This window comes from Solanum dulcamara, chromosome 1, assembly GCF_947179165.1.
Source record: "Solanum dulcamara chromosome 1, daSolDulc1.2, whole genome shotgun sequence".
Taxonomy (NCBI): Eukaryota; Viridiplantae; Streptophyta; class Magnoliopsida; order Solanales; family Solanaceae; genus Solanum; species Solanum dulcamara.
The window spans coordinates 83413922-83435639 of record NC_077237.1 but is presented as its reverse complement, the minus strand read 5'-3'; the positions used below and the strand labels follow the sequence as shown (position 1 = coordinate 83435639).

General features: G+C 36.0%; 2 protein-coding genes across 4 annotated transcripts; both read right to left on the bottom strand.

Moving 5' to 3' along the window:
• Nucleotides 1-334: 334 nt before the first annotated feature.
• On the bottom strand, nt 335-20337 carry LOC129880633 (serine carboxypeptidase-like 2). Of its 3 annotated transcripts, none has more exons than XM_055954767.1 (14): nt 20183-20337; nt 19552-19697; nt 19352-19428; nt 19143-19265; nt 2243-2345; nt 2127-2164; nt 1929-2027; nt 1765-1851; nt 1518-1673; nt 1235-1306; nt 960-1090; nt 758-871; nt 614-659; nt 335-474 (listed from the first exon to the last, which is right to left on the bottom strand). In XM_055954767.1, exons 1-14 carry the CDS (start codon nt 20302-20304, stop codon nt 391-393), a joined length of 1398 nt encoding a protein of 465 aa, XP_055810742.1. In that variant the 5' UTR covers nt 20305-20337; the 3' UTR covers nt 335-390. The 3 variants fall into 3 exon arrangements, with proteins under 3 accessions (XP_055810742.1, XP_055810726.1, XP_055810735.1); XM_055954751.1 differs by having other exon boundaries at nt 19143-19238; nt 20183-20309; XM_055954760.1 differs by lacking the exon at nt 19143-19265 and having other exon boundaries at nt 20183-20309.
• On the bottom strand, nt 7486-19115 carry LOC129880647 (uncharacterized). Its single transcript, XM_055954777.1, has 2 exons — nt 17578-19115; nt 7486-8187 (listed from the first exon to the last, which is right to left on the bottom strand). The coding sequence occupies exons 1-2, from the start codon at nt 18053-18055 to the stop codon at nt 7643-7645; spliced, it is 1023 nt and encodes a 340-aa protein (XP_055810752.1). The 5' UTR covers nt 18056-19115; the 3' UTR covers nt 7486-7642.
• Nucleotides 20338-21718: the final 1381 nt, after the last annotated feature.

Below are 21718 nucleotides of genomic sequence, written 5' to 3'. Positions count from 1 at the left end.
AGATGGTTCAAAATTAGTATATGTACAAAAATATAGAAAATCTATCCTATATATACTGTGTAATTTTTTTCCGAATAGGTTCGGGTGAACCCCCTCACATCCATGTAGGTCCACCGCATGCTAGTATGTTACATACATTTAACATGAGTTATAAACTCACACTTTAAATTAAATTAGATAAAAAATCTTTACATTGTCAGTATATATAACTTAAATCGATTGAATATTTACCCACTTAATACGCCAATCCCATGAAGGATGCACGTCCTCAGATTATCCAACTCCAATTTCAAAATACATCACTTCAACAATATGCAAGGTGGGCAATGCATAGTGGGGGTTATGACTCCCAGAATTTGAACTGTAGTTTAATTGATATGTCCAAAAAGATTACAAAGGTTGTTGAGCTATCCATCTTTTAAACATATGAAAGCACTCTTCGCGTTTGTACTCTGGAGCGGTGTGTCCTCCTCCCTAATTGGGGAAAAAAATATAGAACAAAAACATTTGAGAAATATGAGAATATGAGCACAAGACAATTTTACTACTGAGTTTGAGAATGAAGATAATTATATATATATAAATATATATAAACGGGTGTATAAATTCTTGCCTTTACTGTTGCGTATGTCATATGATTAGAGAAAGACCTTGTGTAACTGCAGATCAAAGCTCTATAATTTAGAATTTCATAACAATTATATCGTCTTATCCAATCTGAATGAAAATCCAAGGAAGTAAATTTGTATAATCATACCCTGCAACTTGTCCATCAATCGTCCATGGACGCCAATCAGTAATAATTGAATAATTTAGATACTTTATCCATGCTTGTGTCGATTGAAAAGGAACAACCATGTCATGATCGCCACTGCTCAATCAAAAACAAATTGTTATGATGTATATACTATATAGTAACTTTAGCTATAAATCTTATCATTAGCATGAAAGTATTAGACCTGTATATAAGTGAGCGATAACCTTTTGAACTAAGGTTTACATGGTAAGGTATACTATTCATGAAAGTAGCTGTGTAACTTGTAATCATAATACTTTGCCTACATCTCGCCCATGGTCTTCTTATAGTTCCCTAATCAAAGAAGAACGAGAAAGAAAGGAAAAAAAAAAACTTTTAAAATCTTGCACCATGCATATATATATATATATATATATATATATATATAGCTCTAAGCAACATTTACTATACATGTACAAATAAAACGAATTGAAATACCTTTCTAACATGGAGAGCCTCTTGAACTCTTGGGTCATTTGCCCAATAAGTGGAGAGGTTGCGTGTGGCGACCTATAATCAGAAAGCATATATGTATATATAATTACACTATCTGTTTATCCTGAGGAATTCGTCAAAGAAAATAGAACATATGCCTCTTTGATACATTGAGATTGATTGTGGCATTTACTTGATCTGTATGTGTACAATTTAATTTAGAGGTGACTCCGAAATTTGAAGTCATTGAATATTCATACTTTGAAGTAACAGTTGAGGGACTTACACGACTTTCTCGACAGATAAATTCATCATATTTTTGAAAGATGAAACCCTCTTCAAGAGACCTTCTTTCACTAGACGATTGACGTGGGGGTAGTTCTTCAGAGTCTGTTCCACAGAAAGGCTCTAGTATTTGCTGATCATTTATACTACTAACAAGCTACAAAATTGCATTACAAGAATATTATTATATTACCTAAGTTTAAAACCAATTCGAAATGTTACAAATACAAAAAGGAATATAACCTTACATTCTTGAACATTTTATAGTTTTCAACACATAGTTTGTTGGTAGGATCTATGTTTAGGTATTCGCCTTTGCAAATCTCATTCAACGACTGATACAACAAGATCCAAATTATCATTTTTTGTCCCAAACTGTGCTGGTATGATACAAAATTTGAAAATTACTAACCTCATAAAGTTCGTCGGGTATTAGCCCCATACCATGACAGTAAGGAATTTGGTAATTGCTTTCTTCAGGAAATGTTTTTGGATTTCCAAGTGAATAGCCCTTAAAACCATTAAATTAAGACTTTTTTCCATGCATGATATATATATATATATGTGTGTGTGTGGAAATTGAACGATTTGAAGGAGGGGAATAGAAAACCTGAAGGTTGATTAGTGGCTCTTTGCCTTCTTCAATTCCTGCATTTTCAAACAAAATTTATTTTTAGCTAGTGATGCTACACATTCATATTACGTACAATACTAACTGGTCCTTACCATCTGATATTAGTTGAACAATAACTGGAACAGTAATGCCTGAATATGAGTCCCCACAAACATAAAAAGGGTTCGAATTGAATTCTGGATTATTCATGAACCACTGCAAAATAAATCGCAAGTTAGTTCACAATACACCTTTGTTATAGCTGATTGCTACTAATTAGTGTCTTCATTTCCTCATGGCTCATCTTCAACTTACTGAGTATATGACCCTAGATAGGAAGGTTCGGAGTGTTAGAAAATGCGGACTAACATAAAAATATATTTGGCCAAAATAGTGGAAATAAAATATGAAAATAATGATGCCAAGAATTTTTACGTGAAAGCCCTTTTAAATAAGAAAAAAAACTATGGGCCAAGAGGAGCAACTGATATCACTATAGTAATGAATTTTATACCGTGTAGTCACGAGTACAATACTCAAAATGACTATTACGCACTCAAAAGGAATAACACTCTTTTGATTTAACATCTTACTAAAATATTGCTCATACTCTATTTTTCTTCACAGACTATTTTCTTATATATAGTCTATGAAAACCTCACATCTCTCTAAATAATTTTTTCTCTCTGTGAATTGGATGTATCTTCAAATGAGCTACAAGCTCTCAATTTATAGAGAAAGAAAGAGTCTGCTATGTCACTGATGACACAGGTCAATATTACAATTTCAACAATTGCTGCACTTTCTTTGGCCAATAGAAAGATGAAAGTTTGCAGCAAATTGTTGTATTTTGTTGACAAAAACAAAAGTGAGCTGCAACTTTGTTACTTTGAAAAAATGGGGTTGGACCCCACAAATCTCCCCCTCTAGTCCTATTCACTATAAGGAGGTATTTTCATCTTATCAGAGAGAGCTCATGCCAACAAGTTATTTGCACAATTCGAACTTGTCCCTTGTTACCACTTTGGTTAGCATATCTGTAGGATTCTCGTTTGTAGAGATCTTTTCAACTTGAATAGATTCGTCTTCTATCTTTTCTCGAATTCAGTGATATCTCACATCTATGTGTTTTGTCCTTGCATGGTACATGAAGTTCTTGCTTAAGTCTATTGCACTTTGACTGTCACAATAGACAACATACTCCTAATGCTAGCCAAGCTCTTGAAGAAATTACTTGAGTCATATCATCTCCTTGCCAGCTTCGGTAGCCACAATATACTCAGCTTCAGTTGTAGACAGTACAACACACTTCTGCAACTTCGACTGCCATGATATAGCTCCCCCAGAAAAAGTAAACAAATATCCAGTAGTGGATTTTCTGTTATGAAGGTCACTTGTCATATCAGCATATGTATAGCCATTTAGGTTTGAATTTGATCCTCCAAAACACAAACATTTATCTGAGCTTGCTCTCACTGTTATTTCTTTTGAGTGTGTAGTAGTCATTTTGAGTATTGTACTCGTGACTACACGGTGTAAAATGTCTTACTATAATGATATCAATTACTCTTCTTGGCCCGTGGTTTTTTTCTTATTTAAAAAAGTTTCCACATAAAAATTTCTGGTGTCATTATTTTTCTATTTTATTTTTATTATTTTGACCAAATATATTTTTGTGTTAGTACACATTTTTTCAACATGGAGGTTTCAGAATTAGGTAGAAGGGTAGTAAGTAATTTACGGAGTGTTAATGTGTTATCATACTTTTATGTGAGAAAGGCAGGGAATATAATCTCCTCTTCTCATCTTCCCTTTATTTAGTAGTATTATTTAGTATCCGCTAGTATCTTATTTTTTACTATCTGTTGCTTCATTTGTTTTGTTTATCTTGTTTTTTAGCTGTTGTTATTTTTCTTTGGTTACACTTCGTTTGAGCCATAAGTCTATGAGAAACGGACTCTCTAGTCTCTACCCTACAAAGGTAGGGCATATAAGGTCTACCTGCATCTTATTCTCTCTAAACGCCACTTGTGAAATTTCACCGAGTATGTTAGTATATTTGATTTCCTCATGGCAGATTCATCCACCACTCAATACACTATATTATGTGGATGGCAGAAAATCAATTGGGAAACCAATTCAGTAGCAAATTTACTTACTAGTTTTACATTTTCTTCTAACTTTTTGCTGTGTCCGTGAATGTAGTTCTGCTTTTTCTCCCAATTTTCTATGTTTGCAGTTATTATCCTTTCGATTTCGTTTATTAATCAGTTACGAGAACTATAGCTTCAAAAATATGGAGAAGCTAGCTCGGTGTTACTTCTATATCTCCTATAAACACAGTTGGACGAAGCCTTGTTTAATGGGTTCAACAGAATCCAGTATTTTCAATACGAAATACAAATATTTATGTGTAAAAAATGACCAAGTACGTGATAAGTTGATAAACTCCATTGACGGAGCTTTGTAAAAACAGAAACCGAAGAAAGAAAGGAAGAAGAGAAAGTAATTAGATTTTCTTCATTCATCCAATACATGTGCATAGCATGTGTACTTATAGAGTCCATGTGGAAGTTATTCTTCCAACTAACTCTAACTAATTTCTAACAAACTTCTAACAAACTCAGTTAGCTTAACTAACCATGATAGCTTGCTTAACTAAGTCCCTAGTTAACACTCCCCCTCAAGCTCATGATTTAAACAAATCCATGACACCCAAGCCACTTAGGAGTAGTTGATGTTGTGCTTTGCCAAGATTCTTTGTGAGTAGATCAGCTAGTTGATATTTAGTATGAGTGAATATAGTTTTCCAAATTCCTTGACAAATTTTTTCCCTTACAAAATGACAATCTATGTCTATATTTTGATCCTTTCATGGAAGATAGGATTGGCTACAATTTAATTGCTGACTTTCTATCACATACCATTCTAAATGGTAGCTCAATCTGAACACGAAGCTCTCTGAACAAGTTAATTAGCCAAGTGACCTCTGCTGCACAGTTTTCCATGCTCCTGAATTCATCCTCTGCTGAACTTCTGGAGACTGTCTTTTGTTTCTTAGACTTCCAAGAGATCAGAGCTCCACCAAATTTGATTAAGTATCTAGTGTCAGATCTCCTAGTCTCTATACATTTTTCCCAGTCTGAGTCACAGTAGGCAAGACCTGATCTATAGCTTTTGATGGAATGAAGAGTCCAAGACCTAGAGCTTTCTTAATGTATCTTACCACCCTGAGTGCTGCTTCCATGTGTGACTCCTTAGGACGCATATATTGGCTCAACAACTGAACTGAGAATGCAAGATCAGGTCTGGTCATTGTAAAATAGATAAGTCTTCCTACTAACCTTTGATATCTGCCAGGATCCTTCAATACAGGATCTTCATTGTTCCCTTTTAGGAGAGACACATTTATCATACTTTACAGATGTTAGTTTCAGATTCTGTTCAAGTGGTGTACCTGCAGGCTTAGCTCCCCCTAGGCCAATCTCAGCTATTAACTCCAATGCATATTTCCTTTCAGACAAATGTATACCTCGACTAGATCCAGCAACCTCAATTCCTAAAAAAAATTAAGTTCTCCTAGATCCTTCATCTTGAATTATTTCTGTAGGTCCTTTCTTATGCAATCTATAAGTGTTTGCCTGCTGCCAGTGATTAAGAGATCATCTACATAAACTAGTACAATAACCATGTCACCTTCAACTTGTCTAGTAAACAATGAGTAATCATAGTGGCTCTGAATGAATCCTAACTGTACCAAGGTTTCTGTTAATTTCAGATTCCATTGCCTAGGAGCTTGTTTGAGGCCATAAAGTGACTTGTGGAGTTTGTAGATTTTACCATGCTTCCCCTGTCTTGCAAAACCAGCAGGAATAGTCATGTATACCTCTTCCAAGAGATCACCATTGAGGAAGGCATTGTGAACATCTATTTGATGAATGCACCAGCCTTTAGAAGTAGCAAGAGAAACAATGGATCGAACAGTAACATCTTGGCAACAGGGCTAAATGTCTCACTGTAGTCCAGGCCTTCTTGTTGGTTGTACCCTTTGGCCACTAGCCTTGCCTTAAATCTTTCTACCTCTCCTGAAGCCTTGTACTTCACCTTATATACCCACTTGTAGCCAATAGGTTTCTTGCTGGGGGCAAGTTTACTACACTCAAGTATGATTATCTTGTAAGGCAATAATATTTAGTTCCATAACCTGAACCCATTGAGGATCAAGTGATGCTTCAGTATATGAAGTAGGTTTAGTTATGACTGAGTAGGCAGCTAGAGCATGAACATATGAGGGAGACAAATGAGCATAGGATAAATGATTAGAAATGGAAAATGAAGAAAAAGTGTTGTGATGTGCAGTGAAAAAATCTTGAAGCCAAAGAGCAGGTTTAGTTTGTTAAGACTTCCTAGGAGGAAATGAAAGCATATTTGGCTGAGGGATAATAGGAAGGTCTGGGGAGGGAGAAGAAGAATTTGGACAAGGGATATATGGAGAAGAAGTAGTGGGAGGAGATGCTTGTGATACTACAAGAGAAGGAGAATGTGGCACAAGAGAAGAATCAACAACTTGTGTAGAAAGAGTAAGAACAGAAAAAATAGGATTAGAAGAGATTTGCAAGTATTTGAATGGAAAAACATCCTCCTTGAACACTATATTTCTATTGACAAATAGAGATTCGAAATACAGGTCATATAAGAGATAACCCTTTTGTGATAGAGAGTACCCCAACATGACTGTATGAATAGGTCTAGGAGAAAACTTATCTAAGACCTTTGGACATGTAGCATAACATAATCACCCAAAAATTCTTATATGTGAGAGAGAAGGGGGTGATGAATATAATATTTCAAAGAGAGATTTGTAACGGAGAAGTTTGGAAGGAAGTCTATTAATAAGATAGACAGTAGTGGTGACACATTCACCCCAGAATTTCAAAGGAATACTAGCCTGGAATCTGATAGCTCTAGCCATATCTAGGATAGTTCTATGTTTCCTTTCAGCAACACCATTTTGTTGAGAGGTATAGACACATGTACTCTGATGAAAAATACCAAGAGTAGACAATAGAGACTGAAAATCATGATTAAGAAACTCACTTCCATTGTCAATTCTGAAGGTTTTAACAGTAGTAGAGAAGAGATTGTGAACTTGTGAAAAAAACTTTCTCAGCACCACTATAGTATCAGCTTTAGATGTGATAAGAAATAACCAAGTAAATATGGAGAAATCATCTACTATAGTAACAAAGTACTTCATTCCAGAATGAGTTGGTACTCTATAAGGATCCCATATATCACAATGAACTAGTTCAAACACAGATTTAGAAGCATGAAAGCTAACAGGAAAATGCAGCTTAGTTTGTTTAGCTAAGGGATAAACAGTACAAGGTATATACACAGTGGTATGTAAAATATCAAGACCAGTAGACCTCTTTATTATATCTATGAGGGTATGTCCTAATATTCTATGCCATAGGGAGATAGACTTAGATTGACTTGATGGAGAAGAAGAGTTATTGGTTGAATATGCTGAATGAGGAGAAACTGGAACTGTGTTGGTGAGATCTTTCTTGAGGATGTAGAGACTTGATCTTCTCTACTAATCCCCCTGACCAGTCCATTGGAGAGATCCTAAAAAATACAAAAATCAGGAAAGAAAGCTGCCATGCAATGAAGTTCTTTGATAAGTTGTGACACAAATAGCAAGTTACACTTAAAATCTGAAACAAACAACATATTATTAATACTTTGGCCACCAAATACTTTTGTTCTCCAGTATGTGAGACTGATACTACGTTACCAATAGGCAGATGGACTTCTCTCATCTTAGAACTAGGTACTATTTGAACTGTATCAAGCACATCAAGTCTAGCTATCATATGGTCTGTGGCTTCAGTGTCAACTATCCAATCCATAGGCACATATTTGGAGACTAAAGCAGACAAGGTACTATCTGTAATAGCTGCTTTAGCTGAGTTCTCTCCTGCATTTTCACTTTCTTTTGCCAATATTTGCATGATCTGCTGATACTGATCTTGTGTGAAGAAGGCTTCTAGAGCTGGAGTGTAACAACCCCTAAAATGTTGTATGTCGGTATTTCAATTCTCGACAAAAATAATACAGCCTCTGTATTTTGGGCATAACTTTTCATAGGTTGGTCCAAATTAGGTGATTCAAATTTCTGGGTAATCACAACATCCTTACCTACAACTTTCATGAAGAACATAACTTCAAATTCGGAGTATAAGTAGGTCAAATAAATTACTCTTTGCAAGATATAGTGCTGTGACGGAATTGAGTGTTGATAGAAGAAAATTCATATCTCACTGTAGGTTGATCCAAATTGGTTGATTCTTGAACGATATGAAACTAGACTTCCATATCTACAATTCTTATGAAGAAACCAAATCCTAATAAGGAATTTATCTTATTCAAAAGTAGCTTCGAAAATGAGTATTCTGTTAAAAAGAACTCATCTTACCTACCATGGAAACATCTAGATGCATTTGACATCATGCATGACATAAATTGTCCTCCATTTAACATCATCCATGACATCAATATATTCCATTAAATTTTCAGATTTTTCTTTATAATTATTTTATTTATTGTTAGGTCCCTCTTTCCCACCTATAAATACCCACCTTATTTCCTCATTTTATTCATCAAGCTTTCCTAAGCATTTCTTCTCTCTATATACTTCTTCTCAAATATAGTTTTAGTTTTAGTAGTATAAAAATACTACTCCGGTTATTCTTATACTCCGGGTAGTACACAAAACGCTCCGGCGAGAAGAAAAGGCTAGGGATCCAAGAGTATTCCAATTCGGAGTAAACCTTCGGATTTAAGGTATGTAAGGCTTTCATAGCATTGGATTGAGTTCGTCCATGCGCCCAATATTTAAATTTATTATAATTGAGTTATAGTTGAGTTTTATTCAAATCTTGAATTCTAGATGAATTAATTCTTCTTCTATTGAGTTTGATATATTTATGCATTAATATTATTATTATTGTTATCTCTCATATTATTGGAATTATTGTTCATGGCTACTTTCCCATGAATCCTAATTGATTTGATGTTCATGAATATTTTTACATATGTTTTGAGTAAAGATGTTGGCTTTTTATTATTTTTATTGATAAAAAGAGAGTTATATGAATTAATACTATATATGTATTTTATTGAGTTTTGAAAGAGTAAAAGAGTTGAATTTGAATGAATTTGAGAAAATGATATTTTGAGCAAGATATTTTGATGAGATGTAAATGATGTTTTTGGAAGTATAATGATTGATGAACATGAAATGAGATGAGTTTGATGATTTAAATTAAAGTCCAATGAGACTAGATGATGAGTTTAATATGAGCACATATTTTGGGAGTAGTATTGAGCACCGAGTTGGGTAAGAGTTTAATTGACTCAAACCCCAGAACTACGTAGCCAGCGTAGGATGGAGGCTATGCCTCTTAAGTCCCAAAAAGAGGACTTTGATGAATGGATCCAAGATGGTGATGTCCTTTACCCTGGCAAGGTATTGGATGGATGTGACAACGACATCGCTTCGTTGTATCATCGCTAGCTCATAAGTGATGGTTGTCGGTTAGAGAAACTCCCAACTGAGTAAGCATTGCTTATTACTATTATTTTTATTATTATATTTTAAACTTGCATTACATATTCATGTTGAGATGATGTTGAGTTCTGAGCTGAGTTTTCTTGAGAGGAGTTTCTTGATATCTGTCCTTACCTTCCTGCCATTTTACATACTCGTACATTCCACGTACTGACGTCATTCGACCTGCATCGTTTTATGATGCATATACAGGTGTTAGAGATCCTCAACAGGCGCATCGTTGAAGATCATTTCTTTTTAGCTATTTGGTGAGTCCTTCTTGTATTCGAAGGAACTCCTTATCCTTTTATTATTGTTGAGTGTGATGTTTCTTTTGAGGTAGCCATGGACATGTCATTGGCACCATCTAAGAGTATTAGAAGTTTCATAGACAGAGTCTGATGATGTAATCGGAGTAGTTCTCCTTAGAAACTACTTCTTCTAAGAATTATCTATTTTTCCTTTGATTATGACAATCCCACATTAGTATTATTAAGTCTTCCGCTGATGAACAAATGAGTAATGAGACCAAGTGGTTCTCTCGGAAGCCAGAGATGGTTTCTGAGTGCCGGCCACGCCTAGGGTACCCTCTCGGGGCGTGACAAACTTGGTATAAGAGCACAGAGTTCAAGAGTCCTAGGGTGTCTATGAAGCCGTGTCTAGTAGAGTCTTGTTTATAGGTGTGTCGTGTACCACACTTATAATCAGGAAGCTATAGGACATTAGGAATTATTTCACTTCTTTCATAATCTGAGTTCGTGCGATAGAGTTTAACTCTATAAAAGCTTTCTTTCTAATTCGTGCGTTTACACGTTTCAGACATGCCTCCTAAACGCTCAGCTAGTCAGAGGAACGCTCCCAGCACTGAGGTTCCACAGTCAGTGATGCCTCCACGGAGAACTAGGGGCCGACCTGCAAGGTCTACTGAGGTACCCCAAGTACCTACTGTTCAGACCACTCCTACTTCTGAGGATGATTTTCGAGGAGCGATTGCTATGCTCACCCAGTTGGTGGCTGCTCGAAATAGTAGCCAGAGTTCACCAACTCCTAGCTCTAGTTATCAAGAGCCGTCTGCTGCCACGAGGATCAGAGATTTTCTGAGAATGAATCCACCGGTCTTCACGGGTTCTAACGTTGATGAAGACCCCCAAAATTTCATTGATGAGATATGGAAGATACTAAAAGCGATGCATGCTACAGAGATTGAGGGTGTTGAGTTGGTGTCTTATCAACTCAAGGATGTCGCAAATGTCTGGTATAACCAGTGGGAAGAAAGTAGAGGTGAAGATGCAGAGCCTGCTCTTTGGGATGAGTTTGAAAGAGCATTTCTTGATAACTTTTTTCCCCAAGAGCTACGTGAAGCAAAAATTGAGGAGTTTGTGAACCTCAAGCAAGAGAGTATGACTGTGAAAGAATATAGTTTGAAGTTTATTCAATTGTCCAAATATGCCCCAGAAATGATTCTCCATATGAGGTCTAAGATGAGGAAGTTTGTCTCTGGCCTAGGCAAACATGTAAAGAAAGAATGTAAGGCAATGCTAATGATTTCTGACATGGATTTTTCTAGATTGATGGTGTATGCTCAGCAGGTTGAGGATGATAAGAAAAAGGACCGAGAAGAACACCTAAGCAAGAAGGCTAAGTCTGCTGGGCATGAGAATGAGCAGAAGCAAGGGAAGGGTAACAAGTCTTTCTTTCAGAAAAGGTCTTCCAATTATGCACCTTCCCCAACAAATACTTTTACACCTAATACCAGGTATGATCAAAGATCTCTAAGTCACCAAAACTTTCGATCTCAAGGTTCTCAGTCCCAATTAAGTATGGCTCAAGGTTCTAGAGGGAAACCACCATGTGCTAGATGTGGAAGGCTCCATTTGGGAGAGTGTCGTGTGGGCACCAATGCTTGCTACGGATGTGGAAAGATAGGTCACTTCCAGAATGAGTGTCCTTTAAAAAGGCAGGGAGATGGAAGTAGTAGAGCTCAGTTTTCTTCTGCAGCTCCACAGAATAGAGGTAATCATAGAGGTGCAGCTTCAAGTGCAGGTGGGGGAACCAACCGCCTGTATGCTATGGGTAGTCGCCAAGACCAAGAAAACGCACCCGATGTTGTTACTGGTATGCTTCGAGTCCTTTCTTTTGATGTGTATGCATTACTTGATCCGGGTGCTACATTATCTTTTGTGACTCCTTACTTGGCTAGTAAATTTGAGATCTTTCCTGAGTGTCTTCTTGAGCCTTTCAGTGTGTCTACTCCTGTTGGTGATTCTATCTTAGCTGAGAGGGTCTATAGAAATTGTACTGTGTCAATCTATTATAGGGATACCATGGCTGACTTAGTTGAGTTGGACATGGTTGATTTTGATGTGATTCTTGGTATGGACTGGCTTTATTCTTGTTATGCTTCGATTGATTGTAGGACCCGAATTGTCAAGTTTCAATTTCCAAACGAGCCTATCTTAGAGTGGAAGGGGAATTCTATAGTGCCTAGGGGTAAATTTATTTCCTACCTTAAGGCCAGAAAATTAATCTCTAAGGGATGTATATATCATATAGTTCGAGTCAAAAATATTAATGATCAGACTCCATCTCTTGAGTCAGTTCCCATTGTGAATGAGTTTCCTGAAGTCTTTCCTGAGGATCTACCCGGAATTCCTCCTGATAGAGAGATAAACTTTGGTATTGATATCCTTCCTAATACACAACCTATCTCCATTCCTTCTTATAGGATGGCTCCTGCTGAGTTGAAAGAGTTGAAAGAACAACTGAAAGACCTCCTAGATAAGGGGTTTATTAGGCCAAGTGTCTCACCCTGGGGCGCTCCTGTCCTATTCGTACGAAAGAAAGATGGGTCCCTTAGAATGTGCATTGATTACCGACAACTAAACAAGGTCACCATTAAAAACAAGTACCCTCTCCCCAGAATAGATGATTTATTTGACCAACTTCAAGGTGCCACATGTTTCTCTAAGATAGACCTCAGATCAGGCTATCACCAGTTGAAAGTGAGAGAATGTGACATCACGAAGATGGCTTTTCGAACCCGCTATGGTCATTTTGAATTTCTTGTTATGTCCTTTGGATTGACAAATGCTCCAGCAGCTTTTATGGACCTCATGAACCGAGTATTCAAGCCATACCTAGATACGTTTGTAATTGTCTTCATCGATGATATTTTGGTCTACTCTAGAAGTAAGAGTGAGAATGCTAATCACCTTAGGATTGTCCTTCAAACTCTTAAGGAGAAGGAGTTGTATGCTAAGTTTTCAAAGTGTGAGTTTTGGCTTGAGTCTGTAGCATTCCTAGGTCATATTATATCTGGGGATGGAATCCAAGTTGATACTCAAAAGATTGAGGCAGTTAAGAACTGGCCCCGACCCACCTCTCCAACCGACATAAGGAGTTTCTTAGGTTTGGCTGGTTACTACAGGAGGTTTGTTGAGGGATTTTCATCCATATCCTCACCATTGACTAAGCTGACTCAGAAGAAGGCTAAGTTTCAATGGTCTGATGCTTGTGAGAAAAGTTTTCAAGAGTTGAAAGCTAGATTGACTACTACTCCAGTACTATCCCTACCCGAAGGAATGGATGGTTTTGTAATCTATTGTGATGCTTCAAGAGTTGGGTTGGGATGTGTATTGATGCAGAAAGGTAAGGTCATTGCCTATGCCTCTAGGCAGCTTAAGACTCATGAGAGGAACTACCCCACTCATGACCTTGAGTTGGCAGCTGTGGTATTTGCTCTTAAGATTTGGCGTCACTATCTTTATGGTGTACATGTGGATGTGTTCACAGACCATAAGAGCTTACGGTATGTATTCAGCCAGAAGGAGCTGAATTTGAGGCAAAGGAGATGGCTAGAGTTGCTCAAGGATTATGACATGAGCATTCTCTACCACCCAGGTAAAGCAAATGTAGTTGCTGATGCTCTTAGCAGGTTATCTATGGGGAGTACAACTCATGTGGAAGAGGAAAAGAAGGAGTTGGCAAAGGAAGTGCATAGACTTGCGCGTTTAGGAGTTCAACTTATTGACTCTAGTGAGGGTGGTACAATAGTACGAAATGGAGCCGAATCATCTCTAGTTGCAGAGGTGAAAGAAAAGCAAGATCAGGACCCTATTCTTCTTCAACTGAAGGATGAGGTTCACAAGCAGAAGGTAATGGCTTTTACCAAAGGGGGAGATGGAGTGTTGAGATATCAAGAAAGATTATGTGTTCCAAGTGTTGATAGTATTAGGGAGAGAATCATGAAAGAAGCCCATAATTCTAAGTATTCCATCCATCCAGGTTCAACAAAGATGTATCATGACTTGAGAGAAGTATACTGGTGGAGTGGAATGAAGAGAGATATAGCAGAGTTTGTGTCCAAGTGCCCAAATTGCTAACAAGTTAAAGTTGAGCACCAAAGGCCTTGTGGAGTAGCTCAGAATATAGAGATACCGGAATGGAAGTGGGAAATGATTAATATGGACTTCATTACCGGTTTACCACGAACCCGCAAACAACATGACTCTATTTGGGTGATTGTGGATAGGATGACCAAATCGGCCCATTTCTTGCCGGTTAAGACTACGAACACTGTAGAGGATTGTGCCAAACTGTATCTTAGAGAGATTGTTAGACTGCATGGAGTTCCTTTGTCTATCATCTCTGATAGGGGAGCTCAATTTACTGCTCAGTTTTGGAAGTCATTTCAGAAGGGCTTGGGTTCAAGAGTGAACCTTAGTACTGCTTTTCATCCACAAACAGATGGCCAGACAGAGCGTACGATACAGACTTTGGAGGATATGTTAAGAGCCTGTGTCATTGACTTCAAAGGTAATTGGGATGATCATTTACCTCTTATTGAGTTTGCATACAATAATAGTTTCCATTCGAGTATTCAAATGGCTCCTTATGAAGCTCTGTATGGGAGGAGATGTAGATCACCAATTGGTTGGTTTGAAGTTGGTGAAGCTGATTTGATTGGACCAGACTTGGTTCACCAAGCTATGGAGAAGGTGAAAACCATACAAGAGAGGTTGAGGACTGCTCAAAGTCGCCAAAAATCCTACACTGATGTTAGAAGAAGAGATTTAGAGTTCGAAGTGTACGATTGGGTATACTTGAAAGTTTCACCCATGAAGGGTGTGATGAGATTTGGAAAGAAAGGGAAGCTTAGTCCCCGCTACATTGGTCCTTATCAGATTATGAGGAGGGTAGGTAACGTAGCCTATAAAATTGGAGTTGCCTCCAGAATTAGCTGCTATTCATCCCGTGTTTCATATCTCTATGCTTAAGAAGTGTTTGGGAGATCCTTCACTTGTTGTCCCAGCTGAGAGCATTGGGGTGAAAGAGAGTTTGAGTTATGAAGAGATTCCAGTTCAAATTCTTGATCGTCAGGTTCGCAAATTAAGAACTAAGGAAGTGGCATCTGTCAAAGTCCTATGGCGAAATCAATTTGTTGAAGAGGCTACATGGGAAGCTGAAGAAGATATGAAGGCTAACTATCCTCATCTATTTATGCCTTCTGATGACGATATTCAAGGTAATATTCCTTACTTCTACCTTTGAGTCGATGTTTATTCTTGAGTTTGAGTCATTAACCATTTGAGTATCGGAGTTGATGTATTGATGATAATCATTCTTTATGTCTCCTATTTTCATCTTCATTCGAGGACGAATGATCACAAGGGGGAGATATTGTAAAACCCCTAAAATGTTGTATGTCGGTATTTCAATTCTCGACAAAAATAATACAGCCTCTGTATTTTGGGCATAACTTTTCATAGGTTGGTCCAAATTAGGTGATTCAAATTTCTGGGTAATCACAACATCCTTACCTACAACTTTCATGAAGAACATAACTTCAAATTCGGAGTATAAGTAGGTCAAATAAATTAATCTTTGCAAGATATAGTGCTGTGACGGAATTGAGTGTTGATAGAAGAAAATTCATATCTCACTGTAGGTTGATTCAAATTGGTTGATTCTTGAACGATATGAAACTAGACTTCCATATCTACAATTCTTATGAAGAAACCAAATCCTAATAAGGAATTTATCTTATTCAAAAGTAGCTTCGAAAATGAGTATTCTGTTAAAAAGAACTCATCTTACCTACCATGGAAACATCTAGATGCATTTGACATCATGCATGACATAAATTGTCCTCCATTTAACATCATCCATGACATCAATATATTCCATTAAATTTTCAGATTTTTCTTTATAATTATTTTATTTATTGTTAGGTCCCTCTTTCCCACCTATAAATACCCACCTTATTTCCTCATTTTATTCATCAAGCTTTCCTAAGCATTTCTTCTCTCTATATACTTCTTCTCAAATATAGTTTTAGTTTTAGTAGTATAAAAATACTACTCCGGTTATTCTTATACTCCGGGTAGTACACAAAACGCTCCGGCGAGAAGAAAAGGCTAGGGATCCAAGAGTATTCCAATTCGGAGTAAACCTTCGGATTTAAGGTATGTAAGGCTTTCATAGCATTGGATTGAGTTCGTCCATGCGCCCAATATTTAAATTTATTATAATTGAGTTATAGTTGAGTTTTATTCAAATCTTGAATTCTAGATGAATTAATTCTTCTTCTATTGAGTTTGATATATTTATGCATTAATATTATTATTATTGTTATCTCTCATATTATTGGAATTATTGTTCATGGCTACTTTCCCATGAATCCTAATTGATTTGATGTTCATGAATATTTTTACATATGTTTTGAGTAAAGATGTTGGCTTTTTATTATTTTTATTGATAAAAAGAGAGTTATATGAATTAATACTATATATGTATTTTATTGAGTTTTGAAAGAGTAAAAGAGTTGAATTTGAATGAATTTGAGAAAATGATATTTTGAGCAAGATATTTTGATGAGATGTAAATGATGTTTTTGGAAGTATAATGATTGATGAACATGAAATGAGATGAGTTTGATGATTTAAATTAAAGTCCAATGAGACTAGATGATGAGTTTAATATGAGCACATATTTTGGGAGTAGTATTGAGCACCGAGTTGGGTAAGAGTTTAATTGACTCAAACCCCAGAACTACGTAGCCAGCGTAGGATGGAGGCTATGCCTCTTAAGTCCCAAAAAGAGGACTTTGATGAATGGATCCAAGATGGTGATGTCCTTTACCCTGGCAAGGTATTGGATGGATGTGACAACGACATCGCTTCGTTGTATCATCGCTAGCTCATAAGTGATGGTTGTCGGTTAGAGAAACTCCCAACTGAGTAAGCATTGCTTATTACTATTATTTTTATTATTATATTTTAAACTTGCATTACATATTCATGTTGAGATGATGTTGAGTTCTGAGCTGAGTTTTCTTGAGAGGAGTTTCTTGATATCTGTCCTTACCTTCCTGCCATTTTACATACTCGTACATTCCACGTACTGACGTCATTCGACCTGCATCGTTTTATGATGCATATACAGGTGTTAGAGATCCTCAACAGGCGCATCGTTGAAGATCATTTCTTTTTAGCTATTTGGTGAGTCCTTCTTGTATTCGAAGGAACTCCTTATCCTTTTATTATTGTTGAGTGTGATGTTTCTTTTGAGGTAGCCATGGACATGTCATTGGCACCATCTAAGAGTATTAGAAGTTTCATAGACAGAGTCTGATGATGTAATCGGAGTAGTTCTCCTTAGAAACTACTTCTTCTAAGAATTATCTATTTTTCCTTTGATTATGACAATCCCACATTAGTATTATTAAGTCTTCCGCTGATGAACAAATGAGTAATGAGACCAAGTGGTTCTCTCGGAAGCCAGAGATGGTTTCTGAGTGCCGGCCACGCCTAGGGTACCCTCTCGGGGCGTGACATGGAGAATTCAGACTGGCAGCAGCATTGCCAGCAGGTTGAGAGGTTTCAACTTGATTGGCATAGGAGATGGTGGTTCCACCTTTCTTCTTTGATCTCCAGCCAATAGGATAGCCTTTAACTTTGAAGCATTGCTCCTTAGTGTGTCCCCTGTATCCACACACTTCACACATAACAACAACCTTATGAGGCTTCTGTGGATGTGACTTATATTGAGAGTCATAATGTCCTCTATTTGGATGAACATCACCACCTCCTTGTTGATGTCCAAAATTACCATTCCCATGAGTATAAGTTTTCTGACTGAATAGAGCTGTACTTTCAATAGCTCTATGAAAAGAAGCATCTGAAATTGTATGAATCATGTTTTTCTGACTTTCATGATCTATCATGAGTGAGAATGCTTTGTTTAGATTAGGAGTAGGAGTCTGTAGCAAAATTTGGCCTCTAGCAGCTGAGTAGGATTCATTCAATCCCATTAGAAACTGAAGTAGTCTTTGATACTCACAATGTTCTTTGAATTTCCTAGATTCATTCCATAGACTCTTAAGTGTAATATAGTAATCTGTTACTGACAAAGTTCCCTAGCTGAGACTGTGAATCTCCTTATGAAGGTGAAACACATGTGCACCATTGATCTTATCGAACCTCTCCTTTAGATCACACCACACTTTGTGAGCATCATCACCATACACTACACTGCTAAGCAGACCTGGCCTCACAATATTCATAATCCAGGACAAAACAACAGTATTGCGCTTTTTCCAAATATCAAAATACTCAGGGCCAAATTTAGATTTAGGAAATCTACCATCAACAAAGCCTAGTTTACTCTTTCCTAGTAGTCCAATGCGCATGCATATACTCCAGATTGCATAGTTTTCTGATCCAGTGAGTTGCAAAGAGATTAAGGAACTATCTGGAGTGTCATTAGGTTGAAGATACAGCGGATGATTGTGATCTATAATTGGAGCACTAAAATTTACTGCTCTAGTAGTAGTATTTATTGTGTTTGAGTTTAGGTTGCCAGTTTCCATTGATCCGGCTTGAAACTCTGCTGTAATTTCCATTGTTTCACAGCTTCGAGACTTGATTTTCTCCTTAGATGCTTACTCATGATTCAACTACTTCTTAGCTTCGAATCTTAGCACTTTAGTACACTACACTGCAGTGCACAGTGATGCTCTTGGTCTGAGAACTACCACTGCTCTGATACCATGATAAACTCCATTGATGGAGCTTTGTAAAAACAGAAACCGAAGAAAGAAAGGAAGAAGATAAAGTAATTAGATTTTCTTCATTCATCCAATACATGTGTATAGCATGTGTACTTATAGAGTCCATGTGGACGTTATTCTTCCAACTAACTCTAACTAATTTCTAACAAACTTAGTTAGCTTAACTAACCATGATAGCTTGCCTAACTAAGTCCCTAGTTAACATAAGTCCAGTGCTAAAATCTTAAAAGTCGAGCCCATCAAGTTTAAATCTTTAAGTCCTCTGCCAATGAACAATGCAAAATGAAGATTATATTAAGTTCATGAACTTGGAATAATTATCAAATACCTTTCTTAGAAATTCATAGACGAGGTCACACTCTTGTAGATCTGTACGATTGTACGCCTCTGAAGTTGTTGCATACGAGAACCCAGTATAAGCAGGCTGCTCCAAAAATAGTATGCTCGCGAACTACCAAATTTAAGGAATATATATACGTTCGTGAACTACCAAATATATGTATTTTGATGAAGAAAAAATAAGATTTGTTGTGTCACCTTAGTCCATGAATATGGACTTGAAACAAGAATTGGTAGGCTTCCATTGTATGCCTTTTGGCCAAAATCCAATGGACCTATAAAAAATTATCATCAACATATATATTTATTACAATATAATTGGTAACATGCTGATATAACTAACATGCTATCACACGTTAAGTTTGTTCTTCTATAATTTGAATCTATATAATATTTACCTACTTCGTACGCCAATCCTGTGAAGGAAGAGCAACCGGGTCCTCCGGTTAGCCATAGCAAGAGCGGATCTTTTCTCGGGTTGGATTCTGATTTAACAAAATAATAGAATAATTGTACTTCCTCAGATTTGCCAACTCCAATGTATCTGAGAATTTCAAATTTATCAGTTCAAATTTTTTTTTGACTAGTTTATAGACAATATGCTATGAAAATACTATTACAACTACCTCATTTTCTTGCTCTTCCAAAGCTATAATAGGTTTTCATGTTCCAATTTATATGTAGTAATTTGATTGAACACCGTTTAAAAATGAAACTAAAGTATAACGTAATTATTTATTATATAAGTTTTGTCACTTTTATCCAAATAAAATAATTTTTATTTATAAAATTAATATATTTTTCATATGAAGCATCATATATAATTTTTACAATGAACTAACCCATACATACAAGCTTTAAAACTTTTGAAATTTATGATCTCAATTCTTAGACATATCATAATATTTATGTGGTTATAAGACTCTTGAACACATAGATTATATACTAGTCAAGAAATTAAGAGCTAAAAGCTTCATATTGATGACACATAGAAAAGTATAGAGAAATTAATTAAAGTGAAGAAGTTACCCAGTTTGGAGATAAAAAGGAAGAGGGCCATCAAAACCAGGAAGAAATTCAACAATTGAGCTATTCTCAGGAAGACTTTGTACATGTAGAAACAAAGTAGGAAGAAAAAGGAGATAAAACATTGTTAATGAAATAATAAGGACTGAGGATTTTAGGTGATTTTAATGAATTTATATGTTGAATTGTCCGTCTTTGCCTCAAATTGACAAAACTATCCTCAACTTTCAATCAATGCCATGCAAGTCGTATCTTTTGCAATATATTACCTCAGGCAAGGCAAAGCACAAAAAGTAACAAAATAACTATTGTGCCCTCAAAATTATTTTTAAGGACTCTAAGCTGACATGTTGACCAGCAGTGTGGTTAAAATATTAAAAATTCAGTGGACTCTCAAAATTCTATCAATATTACATAAATTGAGACGAAAAAAATAATATATATTATTAATTTTTTTTATAAGATATACAATAAATTACAATAATTAATAATTTGAAATATTTAAAATACATATAAAGAATTTGTGTCAAAGAGAGTAATTAAAGAAATACTATAAATCACAATAATTAATAATTTAAATTAAAAAACATATAAAATTTGAATGACTTTCCAAATTTCATGCGTCACATAAATTGAGATATAAAAAGTAACATTTGTTGAGCCCGTACTAGCGCGGGCGCTCCTGTATCTAGTAATATATGATAAAGGACAATAACCACACAGGTCGTCGACATGCCTATGTCATCAGAGGTGGATCTATGTTGCTTGGAAGGGGTGCCATGCCACCCCTAATCTTGATTGAAAATTTGTATATATATATATAAGGAATGTATAAATATTAAATGTGGCACCCTTAGAAATAATGAGTTTTGTGTCATGTGGTGCTAGTGGTTAAAGCTTAGATTTAGATATGTAAATTTGCTAATAAATAATATTAAGTATTATCTTATTTTATATTGAATTTTTTGCCATAAATTATTATTCAAAATAGTATGACACCAGAGATTTAGAATTCTGAATCCGCTTCTTCATATCATCTAAACGGACATTGCGGGCCTTTCCTATTTTAGAGACTGATGTGTCTCTAAACTTACTACAGGATGGATTCATTTTTTTTTAATGAAAAAATCAACGTGTCTATATATATTACATATAGCGGTGTGCTTTTATCAGTTTTATTAAAGTGATGTTATTTAATAATCCTACTATTATTAGAGCTATTACGTAATTGTTTTCAGCCACAAATTCTATCATAAATATACCATTTAACTTGACTTTAGATGTAAACTGGATATATCTATTCCGTTTTTTTCATCTAGTTTCATTAATATTTAATAGCAAAGCTTAGAAGGATAACACATTACTAAAATGTTCTACTAATTAATTAAATGCCTTTTTTCGTTCTTGTTGGGAAAAAGACAACAAACAACTTAAAGAACAGAGGCCGAAAGTAAGACACCTGAATATATGCTGAAACTCAGCTTTTCTATATATTAAAAACAAAGGGAGATACAACCTTTATATAGGCTTACAAAATAA

What these genes read in the sequence shown, in the direction of transcription:
- LOC129880633 (XM_055954767.1), bottom strand. Translation starts at nt 20,304, where the DNA reads ATGTTTTATCTCCTTTTTCTTCCTACTTTGTTTCTACATGTACAAAGT. An exon ending in AGCCACTAATCAACCTTCAG is followed by an intron (nt 2,028 to 2,126) that starts GTTTTCTATTCC and finishes AATGGTTTTAAG; the next exon opens with GGCTATTCACTTGGAAATCC. An exon ending in ACTATAAAATGTTCAAGAAT is followed by an intron (nt 1,674 to 1,764) that starts GTAAGGTTATAT and finishes GCAATTTTGTAG; the next exon opens with CTTGTTAGTAGTATAAATGA.
- LOC129880647 (XM_055954777.1), bottom strand. Translation starts at nt 18,055, where the DNA reads ATGGGATTGAATGAATCCTACTCAGCTGCTAGAGGCCAAATTTTGCTA. An exon ending in TGCCAGTCTGAATTCTCCAT is followed by an intron (nt 8,188 to 17,577) that starts GTCACGCCCCGA and finishes GTTACACTCCAG; the next exon opens with CTCTAGAAGCCTTCTTCACA.